Genomic DNA, 15,931 nt, shown 5'->3' with positions numbered 1-15,931 from the left:
CGTGCCGGTCCAGCCCGTCCCCACGCGGAGGCAAGCCCGCGCTTAGCCCCGGTCGGCAGGTGTAGGTAGGTCGGACCCGAGCCGGTCGTCTCGGGGGACGCGGTTGCATCTCTGCCCAGCGCTGTCCCTGTGTGGTTGGCTTTCTTTTCTCTGCCCACGTGCCCGGACTGAGAGGCCACGCCGGCTCGGTTTGCAGGGCCGTGCAGACCAGCGTCCCTGCACTTGGCCTCCTCGTAGGTGGAAACGTGCCTTCTAGCGTTCTTTGTATATTGAGTTGCTTTTGAATTGCTTCCCATATTTTTATTTCATACAAACTGAACAATTGTGGCCCCTCTATTTTATTTATAAAGGTTCAGTGTATCTTTGCCTGCCTACATCAATCTGCAAGGAGTTGCAGAAAAGCCTCATGTTCATCGAGCCGTGAGTCACAACCAATTTCTAAGCTGTTATAACAAAAAAAGTGTTTGCATTTTTTCACAAGTAACTTTAAAAGTGTAGTTTAGAAAGAAAACATTTTCAATTTAAAGAAACAAAAAAATAAAAAGGTAGACACTCCATTAATCCTGGATGCTTGCGAAGCCTGAACTATTACACAGCTCTGTGTGGATAAGCACAGATTAGTCTTAAATTTTGTCACATACCACGTTGCCTTTACTTTCATGTATCATTCCCCTGACTTCCTTACTGCAGGTGTGGGCAAGAAAACTTTCCCTTTAAAACTTTTCAACAGCGGGCATAAAATTCTGCAGCTGAGGTTGAAGAATGCAGATGGGTACAGTATGTGTTGGAGCTCACAGTGTGTATTCACTAACCTAGTTCTTTTCTGCCTTGTTTTATTTTACTTTTTCCTCCTCCTGGTATTGTCTTGATAAAAGTGACTCCCAGGTGCCAGCTCTTCATTATTTTTTCTTTTTAAGGGTGGGGGCAAAGCGGGGGCAGGAAGTGTAAGTAAAGGTTATCTAACCGGTGGCCTTTGGAAGCTTCCATCTTCGTGTAATTTGGGGCAAAACGCTGCCCGTGCAATTGTCCACGACAAAAGAGGTTGATAGTGACCAGCTTTGGCGGGTAGAAAAGGCAGACATGGCGACGCGTGACCCTCTGATTAGCATGGGGTTAGGCTCTGGTTCCCCACACGTACGTGTGGGACTAACGGCCTTTTAGTGCTTGCCAGCTGCTGATGCCTGACTTGTTGACTTCTTGGCACAGTGAAGGAGTCAGATCTGATTCAGTCTGTTTCTTCATGATGCGCTCAGCTTCAGAGAACATCTGTGTCTGTTGCACCTGCGAATGTCTGTAGCTAAATGTTTCAGTGTGTATCGGGGAGGACACAGAGGTGATAGACTGCACACCCAAGTGAATTGTGTGGCACAGCTCTTTCTCTGGTTGACGTGATCCTACGGTCCTATTTAAAATAACACATGACTTTCAGGAGATGAAACCAGACAGAGGGTCAAGTTTACAGATGACCGTGTCTGCAAGAGTCACCTTCTGGACTGCTGCCCCCATGACATCCTGGCCGGGACGGTGAGTGCATTTTGGGGGTCTTCTAGGAAGGCTCATGTAAGTTGGGTACTAGGATGCCCTGTAGGATGCCGTGGAGGGAGGTCAGAGTGTGTCACCCTTGAGGTGACAGGTGACATTGGTTTGGTGACAGCATACTTCATGGCTAAACGGTCTGACGATGTCAGCAGGTGCCTGGAAAGTCACCTCATTTGTGACTCATTTGTCCTTTGCAAGTATACCTCAGACCATCCCTTAAGTCACTGAAAATTCTGGGTGGGTGGGTTTAGCAGATGCTTGGAGTCACTGAGCAGTAGATTTTGGACATGATTCCAATTTGAAGTTAAAGGAATTTCTGGTCTCAAACGTCCAAACGGCACAAATAATGTGTATTAGTTTTATTGTGGTGAAACACTTGTTATTGTAACCGTCTTTACGTGTGGGATTCAGTGACACTATAGTTACTGTGTTGTGCAACCGTCACCACTATTTCCACATGGGTGTCTTCACCCTAAGTGGAAACTCAGCCCCTTTAAGCAGTAATCCTTCATTTCCCTAGCATCCTACTCCCCCTTGAAACCACTAACGACCTTTTGTCTCTGCGTTTGCCTGTTTTAGGTATTTCCTTTAAGTGGGGTCACGTGACCTTTGTCGTTTTTGGGTCTGACTAGTCTCACAGTGTCACGTGGGCAAGGGCCACCCACCCGAGCCCGAGCTCTCGGCAGGATCCAGTATCTCCTTATGGCTGAGTAGTAGTCGGGGTGCAAATTGGTCCCCGTTTGCTTTGCATGTTGCTGGACCCTGTGATTGACCACAGGGTCGTTTTGACTCAAATGGGCCAAACGAGTGACCCTTGGCTGACCAGGCTGGGAGAGTGTCCTGGGGGGCTGGTGTGGTCTTAGCCCCCTGGCTCTGTCCATTTCCCCCTTGTGTAGGAAGGACACCCCCTACCCACCCACCCAGCCCTGTGCTGTTTGGCTTTGTGGTTGCCAGCTCTGGTCTTTGCCTGGGAGGAAGGCTGGAAAGAGTTACAGCCTCGGAAACCCACAGGGTATTTCTACCCTGTCTTGCTGGGTTGCTGGCTACAGCAGCAACTCAGTGGCTTTGAGGTTTGCGTGAATTGGCCAAGCTTCCCTTTCCCTCCTTTGTCTGTGGCAAGGCGGCTGCAGTCTCACAACTGTGGCTCCGACAGGAAAGGAAAGTGTTTCCATGGTTAGCCGCAGCGGCTGGGAGCGTTTTGTCAGCAGCAGCGGAGCTACTCAGCCCATCCCTCCTCTCGCAGCTTCCTCATCCTGGTTTACAAGATGCGTGAAAGTAATGGTTTCCATGACTGAAGAATCCAAGTCTGTGTTTACTGTAGAGGGTGAGGTGATCACACTGAATTTTCTGTTGTTTTCCCACAGCGCATGGATTTGGGAGAATGTACCAAAATCCACGACTTGGCCCTCCGAGCTGACTATGAGATTGCAAGTAAAGAGAGAGACCTGTTCTTTGAATTGGACGTAAGTGTGTTTTCGCTCTGGTCTGTCCCCACTGAAGAGCCACATGTCCAACCAGCCAGAGTAACGTGGCCTGCGTAAGTTATGGAGGGACAGGCTTCCTGAATGTGTGGCCACTCCAGCTCTAGTTCCTGTGTGGCCCCTAGGGAGCCCTGGTGGCTGGTGAATCTGGATCAACTCGATGGCTGTGGGTGTTAGGACCTGGGTGTGTCACTGTCCTGCAAGAGCTATCACGCTGGTGAAAACACTCATTGTACTACCAGATAGTTGGCCGATAGTGTTTTCTGATATTGTTTTTGAGCTTTATAAGAATGGTTTTTTAATGTAGATAGACTTAACAACTTGCCTTTTTAAAGTCAGTGTTATTTTTTGTGATATTACTGTGTTTAAGATATGGTTTGTTTCTGTTGAGCCCCGGGGACATAGTGAATTATGCATTGAACTGCTAATAGAAAGGTCACACTTAGAACCCAGCAGCTGTGAGGAGGCTGTGGCTCTCTGCTGCCATAGAGATTTACAGCCTTGTGAAACCCACAGGGGTGGTTACTCTGTCCCACAGGGTAGCTCTTGAGTTGGAATCGACTTGATGCAGTGCATGGCTTTTTTTCTGGCTAAAGCACCCAATTGTTAATGAAAGGTTAGGGGTTCCAGCCCATCTGTTCCAACACAAGAACACATGTGAATCTGCCTCTGAGGGTTATAGGCTTGGAAACTCCTCCAGGCAGCTCTCTGTCCCACCAGGTGGCCCTGCATGGGGTTGGCTCGAGGGCAGTCCATTGGGCTTTTTGTGGAACTTGCTTTTGTTTGAACGTCCCACAGGCAGGTGGTTCTTGACTTGTGACCATCAGACTTGCTTCCAGCGGTTACTGCTTTTTGAAAAAAATAATAAATAACAGTGTCCATAACACACGGTGTGGTCTATATATCGCAATGATACAAAGATCGCCCTACCTTTTACTTAACACGCACCTGCAGGTAGTGCTCTGCAGAGCCTTGCTCCACTTGAGGTTTGGTGCTGGGCTGTTGACTGAAGGTCGGCATTTCAGTCCACCAGCTGCTCTGCGGGAGGAGGAGGAGGCTGCCAGCTCTGATAGGAGAGCTGCCGCAGGCTTGCTGTGCACTGTAGAGCTGAGAAGTATGGCCTGATTGTAAGCCCCCAAGACAAATAAGCTGTGATGTGTCTTTAGTTTTGCAGAATGAAGTTGGGAGACACTGGCTGAAGCCGTAGGTCTGTTTCCGTTGGAAATGATGACAGGCTGAACTTGGCTTGTGTACGAGCTCACTGTTACAAGCTCCTGCGGGCGTGCACGTGTGTGGGGCCCACTTCTCTCATCTGAGGCCCTGCTGTGGAGCGGAGGCTTAGAGAAACATCGCGTGGCCCGTTGTCCTTTCACAAGTGCGGCCAGCAGTGGGGGGTCCCGTTTTCCTAGCTTTCTCTTTTATCAGGAAAGCTGATTTGGGTTTGGGGTGTTATTTTTTCAAATTGGGAAATTAGGTAAGCAGAGGCTAAAGAAGTGCTGGCACAAAGGGCAAGTGGACTGGCTTGCTGAGCCTGCCGATGTCCCCGCTACAGTGTGTTGACAGGGTTGGTGTCTGGGAGGGAGGGTGTCCCTCCTGGTGGGTGGACCACCGTTGGTTCAGAGGCGGCTTCATGATGTATGTATGTAGCCTGGAATCCCTGGCCGCTGCAGTACTGGTGGGGTAGGCCAGAAGTGTGTGTGTCCAGGGACTGTGGATGCCCTGGTGGAAGCAGCCCGGCGTGGGGGTGCTAAGTTGGGGCAGGGCAGGACAGGATAGCCTCACGCAGGTATTGAGGTGGGGAACCCCTGGTTCTACTGAAGCCATGTAAACCTCCTAATGTGACCGTAGCTGCATCATGAGCCATTGGCAGTACACAGACAGAATTTCCTAGCGCAGAGTTTTGTGGGGTTCATTGATTCATGATTCGTTTCTTCCCAGAGGAGAAGGTATTTGGGTAAAGCACAGTCTCCTGGGGCTTAGTTGCTGAGCGCACAGCTTGATGACCTTCACTTTTAACAGACCTTTCATCTTGAATTTTAAGGTCCCGTTAGCTCTTTGACAAATTTGTAAAATGTATAGATTTTGAATCCCCTCCAAAGAATTGTCAAGAAACCGTCTCACCGGAAGACTTGCCCACGTGGGAGCAGGTTTGGAATGTGCACTGCATGACCACAGTGTGCTAGGGTGGGGCCCGCATGGTGCAAACCTGTGTGTGGCTGCTGGTTCATACCATTGTAAAAGGCAGACGCAGATGCCAGGTCCTGGGTCATTGAAAGTCACGTTAGAAGGCTCTTTATGGACAGAAATGAAGCATTGAAAGTCTGTGTCTGTGGCTTCCACAGATCTCTGTCCTACAGGCATGATAGGAAATAGAGGCAAAGGCTTATGTGGGGGCATGCGCTGGGGACGCAGACACCTGGCACCAGGGGAGTGGTCAGCGAGGCTGCTGTGCAGAGCACCAGCGCTTGGAACTCAGCTCTGAAACTCGGTCGGACACGGAGTTCCTTAGGGCTCTCTAAGGTCAGAGGGTGCCTACCCCAGCTGGAGGGCCCAGGTGGAAAACAAGCACCAGGCCCTGTTCTCCCCAGAGGTTGCCACCACGTTGCTTTAAAATGAAAAGAAGCACATTCTGAGTGTTTGGTGGGTTGTTTGCCAGGGGCCTGGTACACACAGTGCAGGACTGGTGTGCCGGGGGGAGGATTGGGGACCCCCACGTGGCCCGGCTGTAGTTCCCGAAGACGATGTTTGGTGAGTAACAGCTTGTGCGTGACCATGGGAGAGGTGACTGTTGGTCTCCACGCATATGGAACAGAGTGATGGAAGTCTAAGGCTCAGGGGAGCCCTTCAGGGGCTGTGTCACCCACATGATCCACAGACACGTCCACCTGAGACCAGGTCGTGTGTGCCTAGGGGTCAACAGGAAATCCCAGATAGACATGGGCGAAGAGTGTGGAGCCAAACGCAAATTCCTAAAAATGTCAGACTTACTAACTGATGGAGACTGGACCTGTGTGTCTGTCATCATCATCCGCCCCCACCAGACTGTCACCCTGTGTTAGTCTGGGTGGACTAGAGAAACAAATTCATAGAAACTCATATATGGATAAGAAAGAGGCTTATATACAAGAACAATTGAATATTTAGAAAACATCCCAGTCCAGATCAAGTTCATATGTCCAGATCTTAGCCCCAAAGTCCGATGCCAATCTATAAAGTCATCGTTAGATTCAGGAAACACATGCAGGGACGCCGAGTTCAGGAAGACCACAGGCCAGTGGGTTGGAAGTCTGGATCCAGTGGCATAAGCATTTCAGCGCTGGCAGGGGTCTACATGGCTTCTCCGGCTCCAGAGGTCTGTTTGCCTCAGGGTAGGTCCATGTGGCTTCTCCAGCTCCCAGGGTGCAGGGCTATGTGTTTTGTCAGTAGAGCATCTCTCGTGTGTCCGGCTTCTAAGGAGGAAAATAGAGGAGTTCCCAGCATTCTCAGGAGAAGGCCATGCCCTCACAGAGGCTTCATTGACTATGATCCTATTGGCAGCGTAGACTCCACCCTTTGCTCTTAATCCTCTCGAGTCCCAAATTGACACCAGATCATGTAACTGTCACACACCCTAAGGCCCCTTTGACTTTGGAATTTAGTCTCTGACTGGAACAAAGCTCACTGCCACGTAGGTGGTGCCGGCCGACCCTCTAGGACAGGGTAGAACTGCCCGTGAGTTTCCGAGATGGTGACTCTGGGAGGGGACAGCCGCCTCTCCCCCGCAGCCTCTGGTTTCAGACAGCTGTTTGTGTCATTCGCAGCCCCGCCGCTGACCACTTCGCCACCAGGGCTCCTGAGGGCTTGGTCCACTTTGACTGAGAAACGGTTTCAAAGTAATGAAATGGGACCAGATAGGCAACATTCCCCCCAGAACAAAGCTGCCAGAAGGAGGAAGGGACACCTGACAGAGGACACTGGGAACTCTGGAACCAAGGCCACTGAACTGAGCAAGGTGCAGGGAAAGGGTTTTTTTAAACAAAAAAACAAAACTCACCACCACTGAGCGGATTCCAGCTCGGTGACCCTGTCGGGCAGTCGGTCTGGTGCTGGAGTGGGTTATGTGTTGGGCTGCTAGCCACAAGATCTGAAGTTGAAACCCACCAGTTACTCCACGGAAAAGAAATTAGGCTCTCTGCTCTTCGCAGGATTGACAGCCTTGGAAACCCATAGGGCAATCATACTGCGCTCTGGGATTGTTCTGAGTGACTCATTAGCTATGCGTTTGGGAGAAGTTTCGTTTGGTTACAGGAGAGATTCCCGGGGGCAGAAAGTTGCTTCTCCTTCCCAACAAGTGGCTGCCTGGTTCTGAACCGCCCACCTTGTGGTTAGCAGTCTAACATGAAAGCCACTACACCACCAGAACTGGGGAGGCTAATTTGCTGTGTGAATTTGGGGCCTAGAGCACAGTAGCGTGTTGTCTGAGGACACAGGTTTGGTTTGGTCTCAGAGCCGTTGCTGGGAGTCCTGGGTGCTCTGCCCATCCAGAGTGGTGGCAGGCCAGTGTCCTGGGACACTGCTGTGGGAGGGCTTGCTGTCCTCTTGCAGAAACCTTGTGCTACAGTTTTTATCCTTTTAAGGGGGGGGGGCGGATGGGGGAGTGAGCTGCTGGCATGCCAGCCCTTGGTGCTCACCTCCCAGCCTGAAATCCCACATTCTTGGCATCAGCCAGGATGTGGATCCGTTTTCCCATATCCCTGTCTTCACAGTTTGACTCAGGACCAGGGCCCCGAGCTCTGTGTGGGTCTCCGCTTCTGCCTTTTCTCTGCGGCATTGTCGGATCCTGTAGAGGGTGCATCTCCTGTGTTCTGGATCTGGTCAGTGGTGCCTTCCTGGGGCCGTGAACAATGCCTTTGCCTCTGGCACCTCCTCTGGCCTGGGACCCTGCAGCCCACCCTGCCCCCTCCTCTCGGCAGTGTTGAGGAGATGGCTGGGCTAGTTGAACGGCCAGGCTTGGTGCAGAAGCCCCTACAATTCCGTCTTGCAGGGGCAGTGCTGACCACAGAAGGGAGTGGGGGGTGGGCTCCTCAAGGTTCCCCCTCGGGGCTTGTCCCAGGTACTCCTTTTGTGTAGCACAGGCAGGTCCCTAAGGGGAGGTGTGGGGTCAGAATGCGGCCGCCATTTCTGGAATGGAGGGTAGGTCACCAGATGCTAGAACTCGGCCGGTCAGGCCTTCTGGTGGCCCTGGACCTGGGCACTCAGCCGCCTAAGGCCCTGCTTTCCTCTGGCCATGGCCCCTCCAGTCACTAGTGAGCGTGCGCGCGCGCACACACACACACACACACACACACACACACACACACACACACACACACTTCCCCCAGCCGGAGATTCTCTGTGGAAAGGGCGTGTCCCATTCGTTCTTGGCACATTTCTCATCTCAGCTGTGCACAGGCTGATGGGAAGGTGTGGGCCGGGGCAGGCTTTGGTGCTAATAACCCCTCGGAAATGTGAGGGGCTTGTTTTCTTCAGTGAGGCAGTCCATCCAGCTGGTCCCCCCGCAGATCCTTCCCCTTTGTTACGTAGAGGCATTTCATGTGACAGGCTTCTAAGACAGCCAATCTTAGCATGCGTTTCCCAGCCATCTGTCCGTCAGGTCTACCTGACTGCCGATGAATGCGGGCCCCTCCTCTCTGGCAGGTCCCTGTGCTAACAGGGGTGGCAGTTAGAGCCTACCAGCCACTCCAGTGGCAGTCCTGTTGGGTGGCCGTGAGACCATGAGTTTGGTTTTCAGTTTTCTTGTCTTCATTGGTCACTGGGTGGGAGGGACGGCTCCTCGCCAGGCTCTGATGCCGTATCACGGGCCCTGACACCCAGCCTGACCTCTCGTGCTGTCAGCCAGTCCTGAGTTTCCCTGACAGAGGAGAGCCTGTCAGCTGCCTGCACTCTGGTGCCATGGGTGCTTCTGCTTACTATTCCCCACCACCACCGCCTGTGTGAGTATGGGGCAGGCACTGGGGCAAGTCTCACACCACCCCTGTCTCAGACCGGAGCCCCCTGCTCTGCAGGCCAGCTGGTTGTCTGGTTTGGGAGGGAGTCAGGAAGCTGAGTTGTGGGTAGCGTAGGCCTTCGCACCCTGTGTTAGCTGGGCCACAGGGACTGTCAGAGTGGGCCACGGCACCTTGCACACCTGCAGCGCTGAGTGTGCAGGCTGGAGGAGCAGGCGGGTAACTGCCCAGTGGATGGATGAGCAGCGACAGGCCTCAGGGGCTCACTCGGTGGTCCTAGGAGACTTGCACAGCCTTGGCCAGCTGCCCTTTACATATGCACTTGGTGAAAGCACACAGCATTCTGAAGGTTGGCCAGAACCCTCTCCCATGTCTCAGCAGCAGTCACAGGTCCTGTGGGTCACTGTCTCTCCACTGGCCAAGTCTGCTGCCCATGGAGGCGATTGTGCTGCTGTCATTCTCTCCTGGTGACCGTGTCCCCTCATGCTCCTGTGGCTCTGTCTCTGACTGTTGTGAGTGGTGGAGCACGCCATCCAGCACCCCTCCACACCCACTGACGTCAAGAGCCCTGCTGCCAGGAGCGGGCCTTTATGTTTGTGGGAACATTGCTGATCTGTCACCTGTACGCATATCCCTGAAAGGACAGGCTTTTCTGCCTGGCTTTGGCTGGTTTGAGGCTGAGTATGTGTGATAGTGTAGCGCCGGCTGTGTCCCCATCCGCTCCAGGTGAAGCAGGCTTCAGTCCATAGAGGTGACGTTGCAGCCAGCATTTTGCTGCTTAACACAGCAGGCCCAAGGACAGGCTGCCGCCCAGTGGTCTTGAGTTCCGGCTTTGAGGTGGCAGGGGGGCTCTACCCTAGTGCATGAGACAGTGTAGTGTGTGCATGGCCACAGAGACTCTGAGGGTGCCTGCCCACCTTCCTGAGAGCTGGGAAGCCCGACTAGAGGAAGAGGGGTCACTGCCCTGGTGACCTCTGGTGTGGCTCACCCTCTGCATAGGTGACAGGCAGCATTCTGATCCCTCGAATAGGCCATGGACCATCTGGAGTCCTTCATTGCTGAGTGTGACCGCAGAACAGAGCTGGCCAAGAAGCGGCTGGCAGAGACCCAGGAGGAGATCAGCGCTGAGGTTGCGGCCAAGGTAAGCTGGACGAGAGAGGTGGCACACACTACCCGGTGCCCCAGCCCCCGAGGCGGGTCCTGCAGACACTGCTTGGTTCCGGAGAGGGAAGGGCACCACTTGGTCTTCACTGGAAATGCTCGTGGTGTCGGGGGTCCAGCCGTCGTAGACCCTGTGGACCTGTTTCTTATTGCTCCTCAGGCTGAGAAGGTGCACGAGTTGAATGAAGAGATAGGGAAGCTGCTGGCGAAGGCGGAGCAGCTGGGCGCTGAGGGCAATGTGGAGGAGTCGCAGAAGACCCTCATGGAGGTGGAGAAGGTCCGCACCCGGAAGAAAGAAGCCGAGGTCAGTGTGGGCACCAGCTCCAAGGGCGGGGTCCCTCTGCTTCCAGGCAGGCAGCCCTGGTGGCGCTGTTACTGACTTTGGGTTTGGGGCCTGGGGAAGGAGGCCCTCCTTTACAGAGTGTGGTCTGGGGCCAGGCAGGGGCCACCGAGAAGACAGTGGGGGCAGGTGGAGAGGGTGTGGGCTCAGTGAGGGTCCTGAGTTTGAGAGTGGAGGAGTCTTGGGGGGTGCTCATCTGCTGATGCCATCCTGGGACACAGGATGGGGAGACCTGCAGGCTGAAAGTGGTGCCCTGAAGGGTCTGTCTGTTGCTCATCCTGACTCCACCCAATTGTTGAGCGTGAATTTGTGGGGGTCAGATGCCCTCAAGATGCCAGGAGCCTGTGGGTGTCAAGGCCATGGGGCAGCACCATGAGCTTGTTGGAAGGAGTCCTGAGCAGAGCAGGTGGCAGCTCCCAGCCTTGCTTAGGACCCTGGTGGACCTCGTCTGCTGTGACACCCCCAGGTAGGCACTGTCTTTGACCTTTGGCCTTTCATAGTATACGAGGGACTGAGGCAGGCACCCTGACAGTAGACAAGGGCCTAGCAGCCGCATCCTCATACCATTCTTGACAAGGCCAGCTGCAGGACGTGCCACCGTGCCACCAGTCATCAGTGTTGTGCCCCATCATTTTGCCTGTGGCCTTGCATGGGTCTGTCTTCCCTGGTGAATGTCCCCGTGTCCTTTCCACCCTTCAGCAAAGACGGTGGTCCCGAGGCACCCGTAGTGTTTCTGGGGGCTGGAGGTGGCTGCACGCTGGACATGTGGGACAAAGGGGCCCTGAGTACAGTGCCTGCCTACTTGGCATGTCTGCAGAAAGGGTTGGGAATCTTATCCAAATTTTAATTCCCTGTGAGATCATCGTCCCTGCTGTGGGCAATTTTAGAGAGCCTGTGGATGCCCTGCTGTGCTATCAGGTCACGGCCACTCTCAGGAGTGCCACAGGCTGGGACCTGCACACACCCTGGGTGACCTGGTCAGCACAGCTGGAGGATGTTTTAAAGGCACTTTGTAGCTGCAGGAAGGGACGACAACACACACGTGTTGTGCAGCCACACGTCTCCATGAGCTGCCTTCGGTGGGAAGGCTTGTTCCTTGGTGACCGGCACCGTGAGATAGAGCAGTCTCCTAGGCTCCGCCCTCTGCCCGTTGTGCCCACCCAGCATCTGCAACACATGGCCTCTTAGTGCACCTGTGTCCACGCACCCTGCTCGTGTGTGCTGGGCCACTTCACGGCCTGAAAGCGCCAATGTCTGTGTATCTGTCTATCTGTTAGCGTGTGGGTGTCTTTGTTGCTGTCCATGTGTGTATGTGTGTGTGTGCATGTGCACGCATGCACGCACGCCCACACGCTTCCTGGTCTGCAATTCATACTTCTCTCTGCATCGCCTGTGAGCTTTCTCCCCAGTTGGTGCTGTTGCTCTGTTCTGTTTGTCCTCACTGATGACATCAGTCCGTCTCGCTGCCCCTAGGACAAGGCGCTAGGCATTGCCCCACCCAAACCTCACCTGCCGGGTCCATTCCGACTCACAGTGGCCGTAGAAAGAGGAGGCCTACTGCCCCACAGGGAGTCTGAGGCTGTACGTCCCGTGTTCTAACACCTGCTCTGCTCCTGGGGCTGCCTGCTGTTCCCCAGAGGGCTTTCCCAGCTGTCTTCTTTCACCTTTGAAGTCTGTCGGTGGTGAGTGTCCTACCACCGCCTGGAAGGGTGCTAATGTGTGCGGGTCCACTGAACAACTTGCACCTCGAGGGGTGAGCACCCAGGTAACTGACCCATTTTAGGGGCAGTTTGGGGTATGTTCGTTCACCTACTTCTAGCTTGTGCCTACTTCCTTTTTTTTTTTTTTTATGATAATTTTGCTGTATTTGTCCTTTGAAGCTGTAACTCGGGCTATGCGTATGGGGTCAAGGTCTCTGGTCCCAGGCCCAGCCCTAGCAGTGGGGCACCTGTGCACATACCCACCTCCCATGCCCTAGGTCTGCTGGCTGGTCTGAAGCCCTGTTAACATCACTGTGTCCTCCCGAGAGCAGCCCAATGGGTGGCGGGGACAGCTCTCCACCCTGCCGTGTGTCTTCCCCACCCTGCAGGAGGAGTACAGGAACTCCATGCCTGCTTCCAGCTTCCAGCAGCAGAAGCTTCGTGTATGTGAGGTCTGCTCAGCCTACTTGGGTCTCCATGACAATGACCGGCGCCTCGCCGACCACTTCGGGGGCAAGTTACACTTGGGCTTCATTCAGATCCGGGAGAAGCTGGACCAGCTGCGGGTAAGCATGCAGGGCTGAGCACCCTCCTGCTCAGACACCACCAGCTACCTGGGCTTCTAACCCACCAAACGCATACGGCCTGTCCTGGGAATCTCGGGCCCAGAATCTTGGGGTCACCTCGCCCGGGCTATAGACTGGAGGTCCTATGGGCCTGGGTTTTCCTCTGGGGCAGCAGCAGGGCTGCTTTGGCCTCTGCGGAGGCCCTCATCTCTGCAGCCCAGCGCCCTGTGGGGGGCTGAGCAGGTGCTGTTGGTCATTGTGACCCAGAGCCCTAGAGCGCATGACATGGTGGGCTCTTCTGAGGAGCCTCTAGTGCACTTGAACTGCTTGGCAGCTCAGACCCTGACAGTCTGCTCGACAGACGATAACGAGCATAGTGATTCCCTGTCTGTGGTCATCCCTGTTCCTGGAATGGCAGCTGGGAAACTCGTATTTCTTTAAACATGAATCACCTCAAATGTTTGTCTAATGTAATATCTTTTCAAACTTAAAGCCTTTCATGATTTTCCTAAATCGCTTCTGCTGAAAAAGCTCACTGCTGTCGAGTTGGCTGGTGACCTGTAGCAACCCTGGCAGCGCCTCAGACCTGGAGGGCGAGGTCTCCAGGAGGGGCCAGGCAGCACTCCCTTCCCGCCTGGAGATGTTCATGCCCGAGAATCCCTCGGGGTGTGAGAAGGGCTTTTTGTGGTGGGCAGGGAGCCCGGGCCTGGGGTCCAGAGGAAGTAGCAGGTGTGGGTGCCCGTGTGGAGTGACCAGTGCGGCCCCGGGCTTCGAGCAGCGCATGCTTTGGGGGAGCTGTTCTTCCTGGAAGGCCCCCTGCTGCCTGCTCTCAGCCGCCCCTTGGTGCAGGGGCAGGATGCTTTCGGGTGCTGACAACACTTGCCCCTTTGCTTCTGCCCTCACAACCCAGGTGAGGGTCTGAGGCAGCCAGAGCTGGCCCCAGCTGGCTTCTTGTCTGACCTCTGGCTTGCAGCCTACCACAGAGCCTGTGGAGCCACCTCTGGTGAGACTGGTTTTCCCTGGGAGCCCTCTCCTGACCCTCGACTTGTAGAATGGGACAGTAGGCAGGTATTCAGATGCTTTAAAGATGAAACCGTGTCCAGCTCTCAGAACGTCTCTGGCCCGTGTAACTTTGTTTAGAAAACTGTGGCTGAGAAGCAGGAGAAGAGAAACCAGGACCGCCTCAGGCGGCGGGAAGAACGGGAACGTGAGGAGAGACTGAGCAGGCGGTGAGCGCCCCAGGCCCCATGTTGGGGGACATCTGTCGTGGTGTGGAGTACCCAGGGTCGAGGACAGGCCTCTCAGGGTCCCAGAGTCCCTGGCCCTGTGTTGGGAAACATGTCTGTTCTGAGAGTAGACTTTCTGATGGTGTGGGCCACCCAGTGTGGGGGAAATGCCACCCTCCTATGACTAATCGCAGGTTCAGTAGGTGCAATTGTATGGTTAATATACATAAAGATTACAGTAAAGTCCTAGAGAGCATGAAGAATAGAGGAGAGATGGAAATAATGGAGTCAGACACATTTCACGGTCGCATGCTCACCTCAGTCCCGCTTGGTGGTCCATGTGGCGATGGGAGACTGGAGAGGAGGAGAGAGGGGGAGGGGAAGAAGGACAAGGGGGAATGGAACGGGGGAGGAGGATGGGAGAGGAGAGGGGGAACTGACAGGGGAGCCGGAGAGAGCTCTTTATTGCTAACCCAGGCTTATAAACCTTCGGTGGGGTGTGCAAGCCCCTAATTATAGGTAAAGACATACGTCACAGGAAGGGGTTGCACTGTAGGTTATACAGCAATGAGAGGGGGGGCATGCTAGGGATATACACACAGTAGGAAGAGGAGTGATTGGGGGTATACATGTGGCAAGACGGGAGGATCCTAGATTCAGGATGGCAGCTAATTTTGGACTGTTTTGACCTGTTCTCTGGATCTCCATAGAAACCATTATCAGTAGGGTATAAACCCTACCTACAGGGACCAGGCTAATGGTCCCAAGCCTTTAGGGAGAAGTAGCCCATTGTCCTTAACAGCAGGGAGCTGGCCCTACCTCTGGTGGGCCCAGAAAGTAGTCTGGCAACTGACTGCCTTCAGGGAGGTAACTTGACAATCATTTACCATTAGCTGCAAGCAGTGTCCTAAGTCTAACATCTATTTGGGGGAGAAGACTTGGGAGAATTTGCTTTATAATCCTACAACCCAGGGTTGAGGGGACAGGCCCCCTTGTATCCCTGGGCTGCTCCTCATTTGGGTCCCTTTTCAGGTCTGGATCGAGGACCAGAGACCGCAGGAGGTGAGTTTCTGGCTAACATGTGACCTGGCATGGCAGGAGGTGTGAAGGAGTGGGAAAGGTGGCAACCCAAGGTTCCCTGGGAGAGATGGTTTCCCAGGACCGAGGTCCTGGTTGGGCAGGTCCCAGAGCCTCCTCTGCTTCTCCACCAGGTCTCGCTCTCGGGACCGGCGAAGGAGGCGGTCAAGGTCAGCCTCCAGAGAGCGGCGGAAATCCTCGAGATCTAGGTCCCGAGACAGACACCGGCGACACCGCAGCCGGTCCAGAAGCCACAGCCGGGGCCACCGCCGGGCCTCCAGAGACCGCAGCTCGAGACACAAGTAACTTCTGCTCCTATAGTCCCTCTTCCCCTGAGCCCTGCCATGCTGGGCCCGCGGTCACCTCTCCTCGGAGCCTCTGAGGCTTGTGTCCTGGCTACATTGCGGACACGTACACCCCACTCTCTGTCTCACACACAAGCACCCACCTCCCTGTTGGCATCCAGCACAGGAAAGGTTTGATCAGCCCTGTACTCCTGGGCCCTGACGTGGGCCTCCGGTCTTTTCTCTAACCTGAGCCTCTGTTCCCTCCCAGGTTCTCCCGAGAAGGAGCAGCCCGAGAGGAATCTTGGGGGCGGAGTGAGAGAGGCCCCTTCGACTGGAGGCTGGAGGGCCCGAACGGAAGGTCTGAAGAGAAAGAGGCAGGCGAGATTTGAGCCACTGGTCACCTGCTGACAGTCGGGCGAAGGGACACTCAGCAGCCTGCAGCCTTTTGTCGTTCACTCTGTGTTGTTCAGGAGTGTGTGCTGGCTCCCAGAGGCACAGGTGCTCCTGTGTCTGGATCGTGTTGAGTAGGAATAAATCAACCGCTGCCTCCTCGCAGCCCACTCATCGGGA

The 15,931-nt window shown here is 54.4% G+C and overlaps 1 protein-coding gene across 2 annotated transcripts; it reads left to right on the top strand.

The window, feature by feature from the left end:
- The first annotated feature begins 307 nt into the window (after nucleotides 1–307).
- Nucleotides 308–15,931, top strand: LUC7L (LUC7 like). 2 transcript variants are annotated; one of them, XM_045300158.1, is made up of 11 exons: nucleotides 308–420; nucleotides 1,430–1,524; nucleotides 2,904–3,002; nucleotides 7,766–7,873; nucleotides 10,035–10,145; nucleotides 10,326–10,469; nucleotides 12,595–12,771; nucleotides 13,912–14,000; nucleotides 15,030–15,059; nucleotides 15,209–15,376; nucleotides 15,630–15,931. In XM_045300158.1, exons 3-11 carry the CDS (start codon nucleotides 2,907–2,909, stop codon nucleotides 15,748–15,750), a joined length of 1,044 nt encoding a protein of 347 aa, XP_045156093.1. In that variant the 5' UTR covers nucleotides 308–420; nucleotides 1,430–1,524; nucleotides 2,904–2,906; the 3' UTR covers nucleotides 15,751–15,931. The 2 variants fall into 2 exon arrangements, with proteins under 2 accessions (XP_045156093.1, XP_045156097.1); XM_045300162.1 differs by lacking the exon at nucleotides 7,766–7,873.

The sequence above is a fragment of the Echinops telfairi genome, unplaced genomic scaffold, assembly GCF_000313985.2.
Source record: "Echinops telfairi isolate 266 unplaced genomic scaffold, ASM31398v2 ScPeMD7_5;HRSCAF=22, whole genome shotgun sequence".
NCBI classification, from domain to species: Eukaryota; Metazoa; Chordata; class Mammalia; order Afrosoricida; family Tenrecidae; genus Echinops; species Echinops telfairi.
Note: the sequence above shows the minus strand (reverse complement) of the source record. Positions and strands in the feature narration are given on the sequence as shown.

Coding starts and splice junctions, on each gene's coding strand:
- LUC7L (XM_045300158.1), top strand. CDS start 2,907: ATGGATTTGGGAGAATGTACCAAAATCCACGACTTGGCCCTCCGAGCT. Junction 3,003..7,765: donor ACCTGTTCTTTGAATTGGAC/GTAAGTGTGTTT, acceptor CTGTCTTCACAG/TTTGACTCAGGACCAGGGCC. Junction 12,772..13,911: donor AGAAGCTGGACCAGCTGCGG/GTAAGCATGCAG, acceptor AACTTTGTTTAG/AAAACTGTGGCTGAGAAGCA.